At 37.5% G+C, this 12,596-nt stretch overlaps 1 protein-coding gene across 1 annotated transcript; it reads right to left on the bottom strand.

Annotated features, from left to right (window-relative positions):
- Window positions 1-482: 482 nt before the first annotated feature.
- On the bottom strand, window positions 483-10,012 carry LOC132178715 (MLO-like protein 1). The gene is made up of 14 exons (XM_059591233.1): window positions 9,865-10,012; window positions 9,708-9,765; window positions 9,370-9,596; window positions 8,068-8,184; window positions 7,897-7,957; window positions 7,722-7,816; window positions 7,048-7,122; window positions 2,248-2,336; window positions 1,978-2,027; window positions 1,652-1,692; window positions 1,329-1,538; window positions 1,182-1,249; window positions 1,019-1,079; window positions 483-909 (listed from the first exon to the last, which is right to left on the bottom strand). The coding sequence occupies exons 1-14, from the start codon at window positions 9,979-9,981 to the stop codon at window positions 643-645; spliced, it is 1,536 nt and encodes a 511-aa protein (XP_059447216.1). The 5' UTR covers window positions 9,982-10,012; the 3' UTR covers window positions 483-642.
- Between the last annotated feature and the right edge of the window lie 2,584 nt (window positions 10,013-12,596).

The following is a 12,596-nucleotide window of genomic DNA, read 5'->3' as shown; positions in this document are numbered from 1 at the left end:
CCTCTTGGTAGTATTTTCATTAGGTCCAAAATTCGAATCCTCTTGAGAACAAACAATTCCTTAGAATCAGTCCACCAGTGAAGTTGAAATATTGTCTGATCCGTGTGGAGAGGATGCTTTACACGGGTATAAGGTTTACCCGACAGAAGTGAATATACAAAGTAGCCATGTCTTGGAGAGGTTCCTCGTTATAAAATAAAAATAAAATAAATAAATGAAAAGTTGGGGGAAAGTGGAGCTATGGGGATTGAGATTTTCTACAATTTCTTACAATTACAAGCCCCCTACGATTCCTTGGAATTACAAGGGACCTCAATCTAATAATAACGAGAGTAATGGACGTGGACTAAAGGGTTGCATTGATCATAATTTGAAAGATTAGGGATAACTCTTGCAAAACCAAAAGTAGAAACTATATTACCAGAAAACTCAAACTTAGATGAACAGACTTGTATTTTAGGCATAAACATATAACTATATTATATTCTCAACGGTTGCTCAACTTGCGATCGACTACAAATTTACTAAAAAACAAATGAGTAAATGAACTATGGAAGTATATACTTCTAACCAATTTTGCTATGCAGTGTGTAGAGATAAAAAACACTAAACGCAAAACATAAGTAAGAGGCTTGAGGCACTTCATTTGTGTCCATGGGAGACAGTTGCATGCTCAATCTCTCCTGCATTGCCTTCTTCCATTGCAAATTGCATTCCACCTACTTCTGCCATCTGGACCCTCAAAGGAGTAGTCTCTTTGTGATCCACTTGGCTAGAGCCATGATGGGTAGAGGTAGTAGTAGAGCCATTAGCAGCCTTTCTCTTGTTCGTTTTGGCCTGCCGAGCCCAACCAACAAGCCCCTCTTGAATGTGTTCTTCAAAAATATCCTTTTTAAATGAAGTTCCCATCTACATTTTAAGGGATCATATAAAGGGTAATCTTCATCAGCCTAAAACCCCAACATAAATATGCAGAAAAAGAAGAAGTTTAAGAGTTCTTAGAATGATCCCAACTCACCTGGGTGACAATTGCATAGAGTGGTAGGGTACTGTAGCTGCAGACGAACTGGATGAATACCCTAAGAATGAAAATTGGTATTCAACCAAAACATAAGATTTTGTATATAAATGGAGAGTCATGGTTTCAAGAATAGAACATATATATATATCATTTGTTTTACCCTATAACAAGTCGAGGGATAATATAGCCAATTTCTCCCATTATGCAGGAGTCAAATCCATATTGGGCCTGCAATAGATTGCATCAGAGAAGATCAAATATGAAGTTTATATGAAATGTCAGATGACTGTAGAAATATATGTTTTACCCATATCCAGAAGAAAAATGCCATTTCAAAAGAATTCTGAAACAGGATGATATGAATGAGCAAGAGAACAATCCGGGGCCTATGGAACCAGAAGTGATCATCTGAAGGTTGAACTATCAATGCTCCTGGAAGTGCTACATGTTTCTCAGCAACCTCAAGGGCCAACTGGGTGATTACATGTTCCAACTTGGTGCCCACAGCAAGGAGAAGCTGTAAAAATAACTATCAACGTTAAGGTTGTTCTCTGGGAGTTTTATGCAGAGAGAAATGTGCATAAATATAATAGGGTAATTTAACAGGAAAACTAAGATGGACAAACTTACAACAAAGGGAAAGAATGCAATCCAAAAATATGCATGCCAACCTGCAAGAAAATCACAACACATGATTCTTGGGAAATAATGATCTTCATGTAGCAGAGTCTTGAATGGAGACAAGAACTATGGCATTATTGTCATCAGAAAATTTTAAAACTTTGGACACCAATTCCTGGAATATTACATTCTTGTTAATGGTAATAAGATAGAGAAATGTGACTCAAATGGATAAACTGAAAACCTCTACCACTTTCCGAGCCAAATCTTTTGAACATAAAATTCAAGTTCCAGCTTAAAAAATATGATCAATAGAGAGAGAGAGAGAGAGTTACCAGAGACATTCAACAACAAGAAAATGACCACAAATACCCAAAGATACCACCTGCGATGATGAAATCAGAAATTAGTAAGATCTATCAATTAAGAGGAATCAGATTAGGATGTAATATTTTTTCTGAGCCAGATTTGAAAGCATTTAGTTTCACAGACAACAATATGATCCATGAAAAGATAAAAAGAAACAGTAAAACTAAAGACTGAATACTGAAAAATAGTTAACAGAGCTATGGCTTGGCATGTCTTTTGTAATTGTAAGTACTAACCTTATTCCAACGACTTTCTTGAAATCAGCTTCAAGGGTACGTATCATGTACTTATGGAAATTATACTTTAGGTTTCCCCTGCAATGAGTCTAGGCAAAATAAAAATACTAAAACTCAGAAAGTGTATCTCTAGTTCTTGGGGTTATCCCACATCGGTTGTGGAAGGGGCTGGTGATCAGTTTATAAGTGTGAGGTTTACCACCCAATAGTGGTATCAAAGCCCAGGTTTACCAACAAGTCTCGGCCCAACAGTCCACGGAAGAAAGGGGTTATCGCTGCTCCGACCCAGGGCCCGATGTGTGAGGGGGAGATTGTTGGAGTTATCCCACATCGGTTGTGGAAGGGGCTGGTGGTCACTTTATAAGTGTGAGAGAAAGCCTCACTTCTTGAGCTAGCTTTTGGGGTTGAGAGAGGCCCAAGACCACCCAATAGAATCTCCCCCTCTCGATTATGTGGGGGGCTTCACGAAGCCTGCCGATCTTCTGCAAATTTCAAACTTTTGCATAGGCAACGATTTAGTCATCATATTTGACCCATTATCATCAGTATGGATTTTCTCAATCTGTAACAGCTTATCCTCCAGTGCATCACGAATCCAATGACACTTAACATCAATATGTTTCGATCTTGAATGGAAAGTTGAATTCTTACTGAGATGGATGGCACTCTGACTGTCACAGTAAAGCACATACCTCTCTTGCTGTAAACCCAGTTCTTGTAAGAACTTTTTCATCCATAACAATTCTTTAGCCGCTTCAGTAATAGCAATGTACTCTGCCTCTGTGGTAGACAAAGCAACACACTTCTGCAATCTGGACTGCCATGACACTGCTCCCCCTGAATAAGTAATCAGGTACCCTGAAGTAGATTTTCTAGAATCAATATCCCCAGCCATATCTACATCTGTAAACCCATCAAGCACCTGTTGACCACTGCCGAAGCACAAACATACTCTCGAAGTACCTCTGAGATACCTGAGAATCCATTTCACAGCTGCCCAATGTTCTTTCCCAGGATTAGAAAGGAACCGACTAACAACTCCAACTGCATGAGCGATATCAGGCCTCGTACACACCATGGCGTACATCAAGCTACCCACGGCTGATGCGTAAGGCACTTTCTTCATTTCATCTTTTTCTTTCTCACTTGTAGGACTTTGCTTTGAACTCAACTTCAAATGCCCTGCAAGTGTAGAGCTCACCGATTTTGCCTTGCTCATGTTGAACCTGTCAATACCTTCTCGATATAACTCTCTTGTGATAGCCACAATTTTCCTTTCTTCCTATCACGAGAGATCTTCATACCAAGGATATGCTTTGCGGGTCCCAAGTCCTTCATAGCAAAGGACTTACTCAATTCTTTCTTCAGTCTGTCAATTTTACTAGTGTCACAGACAAACAATCAATATGTCGTCCACATATAGCAAGAGAATAATAAATTCTCCATCAGAGAATTTCTTCACAAACACACAATGTTCTGCTGTAGTTCTCTCATACCCATGATCAACCATAAAAGAATCAAACTTCTTATACCACTGTCTCGGTGCCTGCTTGAGTCCGTACAAGTACTTTTTCAACTGACACACTAAGTGTTCTTTGCCTTTAGCTATGAACCATTCTGGTTGCTCCATATAAATTTCCTCCTCTAAGTCACCATGAAGAAAAGCAGTCTTCACATCAAGCTGTTCGATCTCCAAATTCATTTTGGCAGCCAAACTCAAAACAACTCTGATAGAAGACATCTTTACCACGGGTGAGAAAATTTCATCAAAATCAATGCCCTTCTTTTGACCAAACCCCTTTACAACTAGTCGCGCCTTGTACCTTGGCTGTGATCTGTTTGGTTCAATCTTGCATCTGAACACCCATTTATTCTTGAGTGCTCTCTTGCCCTTAGGTAGTTCCACCAAATCATATGTGTGATTCTTATGCAAGGATTTCATCTCGTCTTGCATGGCTTCTAACCATTGATTTTTCTAGTCATGTAGTATAACCTCTTGATAACTTTCTGGCTCTCCCCCATCAGAAAGTAACACATACTCATTGACTGAATACGTTCTGGAAGGCTGTCGGTTTCTGGTAGATCTTCTCAACTGAATCTCAACGGCTGGTTCTGAAGAAGCTTGCTCTAAATGCTCTTCTGACTCCACATTATCAATTACAGGCTCACCATTTTCACCAACTGTATCAACCTGTTCTTCTTGTACATCTCCTATGTGTTCATCATGCATCACACAAGGAGGAATAATTGGATCCAAATCAGCACGGTATTCACTGAGAGACTCTGCCTTTTTCTGATCCAAGTCTTCAATGGTTTGATCTTGAAAGAATACGACATCTCTGCTTCGTATGATTTTCTTATTAATTGGATCCCACAATCTGTAACCAAACTCCTCATGCCCATAACCCATGAAGATACATTGCTTGACTTTGCTATCAAGCTTTAACCTCTCATCTCTAGGAATATGGACGAATGCCCTGTAGCCAAACACTCTCAAGTGCTCAAAAGAAACATTTTTCCATGTCCAAACTCTTTGAGGAATGTCACCATCCAAAAGAACTGAAGGAGAAAGATTTATCAAGTCAACTGTTGTCCTCATTGCCTCACCCCAAAACTGTTTAGGCAATTTTGCATGAGAGAGCATACACCTGATTCTCTCACAGATGGTTCTGTTCATTCTCTCTGCTACACCATTATGCTGCGGAGTCTTGGGTACAGTTTTCTCAAGCCTGATCCCATGGCTTTTGCAATACTCTTCAAACGGTCCTCTGTATTCACCACCATTGTCTGCATGGACGCATTTTAACTGCCTTCCAGTTTCTCTTTCAACTTTCATGTGAAAGACTTTAAACACACCCAATACCTGATCTTTGGTTTTCAAAGCAAACACCCATACCTTTCTAGAGTGGTCATCAATAAAAGTCACATAATAAAGTGCACCACCTAGAGTTTTAGTGTTCATAGTGTAGACATCAGTGTGAACTAAATCAAGAATATTAGACTTTCTTGATGAAGAAGATTTTTGAAAAGAAACTCGTTTTTGTTTTCCAACAAAACAATGAGTACAGGGCGTTAGTGACGTACCTTTATTATTAGGTAGGAGTTGTTCCTTGGCGAGAATCTGAAGTCCTTTCTCACTCATGTGACCAAGCCTCTTGTGCCATAGCTCAGTGAAGTTTTCATTCTCAACAACAATCGCATCTCTCTTGACTAGTCTTGCAGCTGTCTTGTAGAAAGTGTTGGTCTTCTTTCCCCTAGCTAAGATAAGAGAACCCTTGCTCAGTTTCCACTGTCCACCTCCAAGGTAATTGTGGTAGCCTTCATCATCAAGTTTCCCAATAGAAATCAAGTTGAAGCGCATTTCAGGAACATGCCTGACATCCTTAAGCATCAATTTGCACCCAATGCTAGTTTCTAGCTGTATATCTCCCATGCCCACAACTTTACACTTTGCTTCATTTACCATCCTAACCCAACCAAAATCGCCACTGGTGTAGGAAGAGCAGAAATCTCTATGTGGAGTAATATGAAAAGATGCTGCTATATCAACTACCCACGTAGATTCATCACATGCGAGATTAGCATAAGCTTCATCAAAAGCAAATACCACATCACCATCAGATGCAACTGGAGGATAAGATGTTACAGATTGAGAAAATCCATACTGATGATAATGGGTTAGATATGATACCACTATTGGGTGGTCTTAGGCCTCTCTTAACCCCAAAAGCTAGCTCAAGAGGTGATCCTTTCCCTTCCATTTATAAAGTGACCACCAGCCCCTTCCACAACCGATGTGGAATAACCCCAACAATCTCCCCCTCACACATCGGGCCCTGGGTCGGAGCAGCGATAACCCCTTTCTTCCGTGGACTGTTGGGCTGAGACTTATTAGTAAACCTGGGCTTTGATACCACTATTGGGTGGTCTTGGGCCTCTCTCAACCCCAAAAGCTAGCTCAAGAGGTGAGGCTTTCCCTTACACTTATAAAGTGACCACCAGCTCCTTCCACAACCGATGTGGGATAACCCCAACAATCTCCCCCTGACACATCGGGCCCTGGGTCGGAGCAGCGATAACCCCTTTCTTCCGTAGACTGTTAGGCCGAGACTTGTTGGTAAACCTGGGCTTTGATACCACTATTGGGTGGTAAACCTCACACTTATAAACTGATCACCAGCCCCTTCCACAACCAATGTGGGATAACCCCAACAATTCTATTGGGTGGTCTTGGGCCTCTCTCAACCTCAAAAGCTAGCTTAAGAGGTGAGACTTTCCCTCACACTTATAAAGTGACCACCAGCCCCTTCCACAACCGATGTGGGATAACCCCAACAATCTCCCCCTCACACATCGGGCCCTGAGTCAGAGCAGCGATAACCCCTTTCTTCCGTGGACTGTTAGGCCGAGACTTGTTGGTAAACCTGGGCTTTGATACCACTATTGGGTGGTAAACCTCACACTTATAAACTGATCATCAGTTCCTTCCACAACCGATGTGGGATAACCCCAACAAACTCCCCCTCACACATCGGACCCTGGGTCGGAGCAGCGACAACCCGTTTCTCCCGTGGACTGTTGGGCCGAGACTTGTTGGTAAACCTGAGCTCTGATACCAGTGTTGGGTGGTCTTGGGCCTCTCTCAACCCCAAAAGTTAGCTCAAGAGGTGAGGCTTTCCCTCACACTTATAAAGTGACCACTAGCCCCTTCCACAACCGATGTGGGATAACCCCAACACAAGTAATGAAAATGAAGTATTGGGGTGTCAAAAGATAAATGTAGAAATTTGTATAACTTACCATAATGAAGCCTAGTCGCAGAGTCATATAATCTGTTTTGGTCACAGACCCATAAAATTGCTTGAAAAATGAATGCTGAAAACGATGAAGCCATTAAAAAAGGATATCAGTTAATGGTAATATCAGACAGAAAACATTACTGCATTTTATTGTAACTTTTCCCCATTTTGATGTCCACTATAACTCAGGCATTGAAATTGAAGTAGGTATTTTTCATATAATATCAAAGTTTTTAATTCTAGATTATTTACTTTCATGTAAACTGCACAAGAAAGATGATCTGCATTCTGCAACATTTAAGTTTTGTATGTGTTTTAACTTGCCTTTCCCTATCAATTTCAGGGTTGATAGTAGTTAAGTGGTAGCCAAAATGGTAATGTTAAAGTCTGGCATAAAAGAACAGGTAAAACAAATGATTTTTTCTTGTCCTGATGAACACTTCTAAAGTTGAGAATCTCATAGTTAGCCAACTCAATCAAATAGTTAGTCTTATCAGTTTGTGATTTCTAGTAAATTTCATCAATCAAAATATAAATTTCAGCAACCCTCAGAGAAATGAAAAGCTTTCATTTGAAAAACTAATCACTAGAATGATCTTTCAAATATTCCTCTTTAATAACATTGATGAATTAAACAGGCAGATTGATTTGATGACGAAGGACTCCACAACTTACCAACCACCCTAGTAGAGCTGAATCCTTGCCAAAACCCAGAAATCGACTCTGGATAAAAGCATGTTCTTGAACTTGTGTAAATTTTGTTTTCAGAACTGCAACACATGGTATTTGCATGAGAAAAATTAAATTTAGAACTTGAAAGTATCTAGGCATTAGCTTTAACGAGCATTACCTTCTTCTGGGTTGTATTCCTTTTCTTGGATAGCATCCTCCCAACGTTTCCATAGACGTATCTACACCATTGAAATATATGACAGAAACATTGCCATTAAGTTTAAAGAAGAGAAAATCTTGGTTTTAAGGAGAAATTAGACAGATAAGAACAAAAATAAGGCCAATGTACCTTTGCCCCTCCGAAAAGAATGGTTAGAGCACAGAAAGTCACATGGACGACTGCTAACACAAAGATGAATATGTGAAGATGATGCAGTGCAGTGATAGATAACAGTGGGACCTTTCCCTGGAAAAATATGTAGAGAAAAGCAGAAACTAATCAGATCTTTCAATTCATAAATGGGTGTAACAGGCATTAATAATAGGATGAGAGCATTTTCCAAAAACATGAGTTGAACTTATTTGCTTGAAACGCTTAATCTAGTGCTAGAAACTCAATACTTTCTGTAATTTCAAATGATTTCAACAAGTTTATGGAGTTGTATCCTCTCTGTTACATTGGCTTTGAGTATGTTAGTAAAATTTTGGTTCTTCTGTTCCAAAGGGTAGCTCAATTGGTTGGGAACCATATCTCATGAAGCGGAGGTCACTAGTTCGAATCCCCCTCCCCTTTGCGGACATGTCCAAACAAAAAAAAAAAAAAGAAAAGAATTTTGGTGATTCTAGAGATTGCAAGAAACCTTCTTATCTTTCCAAGGAAACTCAGTGCAAGTGATCTCTCTTTTAAAGATCATGTAGGATAGATGTCTGCATTACATTGAGCAATTGCTCCGGTGTCTCTCACGAGAAAGGGAAATTTGAATCTTCTAGAGTTTGATTTTTAAATGTGCAGACTTAACTTGAAGCTTTCACAGTTAGAACAAAATAAGGTTTAGGGAGTAAACTCAGCTAACAATACTATTTATACTGGGATTTATGAGATGTTCTAACTTCACCTAATTCCAAGATCATTGAAAGAAAATGTAATAATAAATTTTTCAATAAGTCATCCAGACTGAATAGAGCGTAAATTTTGTCTTGCAGAAATGAGAGAGACTTGAAGTGTAGGGAGTAAACTGATAGAACAGAAAACGTATTAAAAAATAATTGTGAAAGTTCAAAGAATTTTAGAAGAGAGGAGATTACAGTCTATCTGCATGATGACATGACTAGTCTATTATCTATTTTTTGTTCCTTAGTCTACAAGTTTATCATATTCAAAGCAATCAATGGATTTTTTTTAATTAGAAAAGAAGAAGAAGAACACAAAAGAAAATAATAATTAAAATAATAATAATAATAATAATAATAAAAATAAAAACTGGTTTGGTGCATCGATTTGATCAAGTCTAAACAACTCCACTAAACAAACAACCAGATTTAGTGCATTATATATATATATATATAACATCGATGGAAGCATTGAAGAACAAATTGCAGGAAAAAAAAAAAAAGGAAGAAAAAGAAAAAGAAGAAAAAGAAGTTGAAGTACCTCTTTACAAGAACCGGTGGAAGAAGCAGAGGCCTCGGCAAGGAGACGACGGGCTGCCCCGGGAACAAAGGAATTGAAGAAAGTTTGGAAATGGGCAGTCGAAAAAGCATCTTTTTTAATCTCACAGGGCAACCATTTGTTGGCTAAGTCCTCCGATATGCAAAGTTTGGAAATTCGAGTTTGGAACACTACCAGTAGGAGTGATATGAACCCCAACAACATTAACTCTGCATTTACCCAAAACCCACCAAAATATTTACAATAATAATAAAAAAAGAAAGAAACAAAAAACAGAGTGAGAGAGAGAGAGAGAGAAAGGGGAGTGAAGGTGTGACGACCTTCTTTAATCTTCTGTAACGCCTCGAACAGAGGCTTCTGGTTGTTCTTCTTGAGATACTGCAAAAAAAAAACATCAAATTTGAACAATGATGATTGATTGGAGACAGAATGAGAGACAGGGGATGAAGGAGAAAGTTTGTTGAGATATATGCTTGCCTTGCCAAGGTGATGAAGGATTCGCTCGACGGAGAGAGAGATGAGGACGATGACGCTGCAGACAAGGGCAACAACCCAGGTGGGGGTATACTCCAAAGTTTTTCCTCCCTCCGCCATCTTTGCCGGCGATCACTCCTCTGTTTCAAAATTCTTTTCTTCAGGAAGAAACCAGAATGGAATCAATCACAGCAAAGCGTAGACCCAATATATCTATATATGAAGAGAATTGGAAGAGCTAGTGTGTAGTAATATATTTATGCTAGGCGTAATGCCAGCATGTGAAGTCTGGATGACTGGATGCATCGAAGGGGGGCCGTGTGAGCTCAGAAGTTGGTGTGTTGACTCGTAGCGCCAACGGGCCTAACCACAGAAACAGAGGGACTCCAACTATTTCAAACGCGCGCAAGAGTTAATAGACAACTTCAAATGTTAAATATTCACAAAAATATTATAAATTATTTTTGCCGCATCAAAACATTTTCTCAATCAAAGAATAAAATAGGAGAAATTTAATTTAATTTAACACGTGGGTATTTTAGAGAATTCTTACCCTCCATTAGGATTTAACCAAAAATCTTAATAGAAGGGTGAGATTACAAAATTTTTAAAATTCCATATACTAGATTAAGTGTTTTTAACTTTAAGAGAAAAATTGTAAAAGTATTGAAAGTTTAGGAGAATTAAAGTAAAGTTTCCCCCGATAAAGAAAAAAAAAAAAAATTTGTCAAACAAGGCCTTGTTATTAACTCAACTATTTGGATCGCCAAAGGAGACCCGTCACTCATAAGTTACCTATATCATTCATTGCCAATCTCCGAGGGTAATTTAATTGGCTCAGAACCACTCTTTATGAAATATAAATTACTAATTTGAATTCTCTTCTCCCATTTCCCTCCCTTTATGAGGACTTGTCAAAAAAAAAAAAAAAAACTCATTCATTACCTTCGAGAAGGATTTGTCTGATTTCGTCATTTCAGAGTGATCATGTGGAAATATTCATGGTAGATCTTAAAATTTTTTAGAATTCTCACCATATTCTATTTTATTTAATAAAAAATTAAAATTAAATAATAGACATTTTATAGTATTGATCATAGTATGATTGAAAAAAATAGAGTACCGAAGAATTACATGAATTAGAGTTATTAAAATACCTAAAACATTTATTACACACTAGACCCTCAGTTCCTTCTTTGTAGCGTTGCCCGAATCGCACACAATTTAAATAATCAATTTTAAGAGATTCCCGCTGCAAAATTTGACGGATAACATATCAAAGACAAATTCTTAATAGGGAAATGCTAGGTGTTCTTCTAGTGTTCTCCTACTGTTTTTCACCTGTGATTTGACTTTTAAAATCACCAATAAATTAAAAGTCAATAATGATAATTTCAAATTTAACAATAATTTTAAAAGTCACATCACAGTTGGGAGAACATTAAAAGAATACCTAGCATTTCCCTTCTTAATATATGGTGATTTACTCCCTGCAAAAACATCCACTTAATGGTCTAAAATGACTCTGATCATCACAATATATGGTGATTTACTTCTCTCTCTCCTTTTTCTTCTTTTTTTTTTTTTTTTTTTTTTTTAATTTTTTTAATTTTTTATTTAGGTAGAAGAAGGGACCGAAAGGCATCGACCAAAGATGTGTAATAATCAAGGATGAGAAACATAATATAATTATAATGGAATAAGTAGATGAAGGCAAAAAAAAAAAAAATTCATGTGGTGAAATATAATATAATATTGAGAAAAGTACACTTTACCTCCCCCCCCAAAAAAAAAAGTTTGGAGCAATTTTTAATTCGATTTCCAATATTTCAATTTTGGCAATGCACCCCTCCAAACTTCCAAATTTTTACAATTTGACCAATTGTATCCCAAACTTCTCATATTGCCCATAATTTTTTATTTTATTTTATTTTTATTTTTTACATAAAAAAAAAAAAAATCGGGTTGGTCTTTAGCCATCTGGCCATTTTTATACCCCCAAATTTTTTATTTATTTTTTTTAATAAAAAATAAAAATTATGGGCAATATGAAAATTTTGAGATAACATTGATCGAATTGCAAAAATTTGAAAGTTTGGGGGGTGTATTGTCAAAATTAAAACTTTGGAAGTTGAATTGAAAAACGCCCCAAAGTTTTACATACATTGATGATTGACCCAAGATGTTGGGGTCTGCAATAAACTCATCGTGAAAGAATTTTCATGCTAACAATTCTCATCAATTGTGTAGAATAGTTTTTTGAAGTCCTGCGTATAAATTATTATTTGTGATGTGTCCCAAAGACATAGTTTGAAATAGAAATACTGTGACCCAAGATGTTGGGGTCTGCGGTAAACTCCTTGTGAAGGAATTTTCATACTAACAGTTTTTGTCAATCGTGCATAATGGTTTTTTGAAGTCCTACGTATAAATTATTCTTTGTGATGTGTCCCAAATACATAGTTTGAAATAGACATACAGTGACCCAAGATGTTGGGTTCTGCGGAAAATTCTTTGTAAAAGAATTTTCATACTAACAGTTCTTGTCAATCGTGTAGAATGGTTTTTTGAAGTACTACATATAAATTATTCTTTGTAATATATCCTAAAGACATAATTTGAAATAGACATACAATGACTCATGATGTTGGTGTTTGCCGTAAACTCTTTGTGAAAGAATTTTCATACTAACAGTTCTTGTCAATCGTGTAGAATGGTTTTTTGAAGTACTACAT

Source organism: Corylus avellana, chromosome ca4 (genome assembly GCF_901000735.1).
Source record: "Corylus avellana chromosome ca4, CavTom2PMs-1.0".
Classification (NCBI taxonomy): domain Eukaryota; kingdom Viridiplantae; phylum Streptophyta; class Magnoliopsida; order Fagales; family Betulaceae; genus Corylus; species Corylus avellana.
Note: the sequence above shows the minus strand (reverse complement) of the source record. Positions and strands in the feature narration are given on the sequence as shown.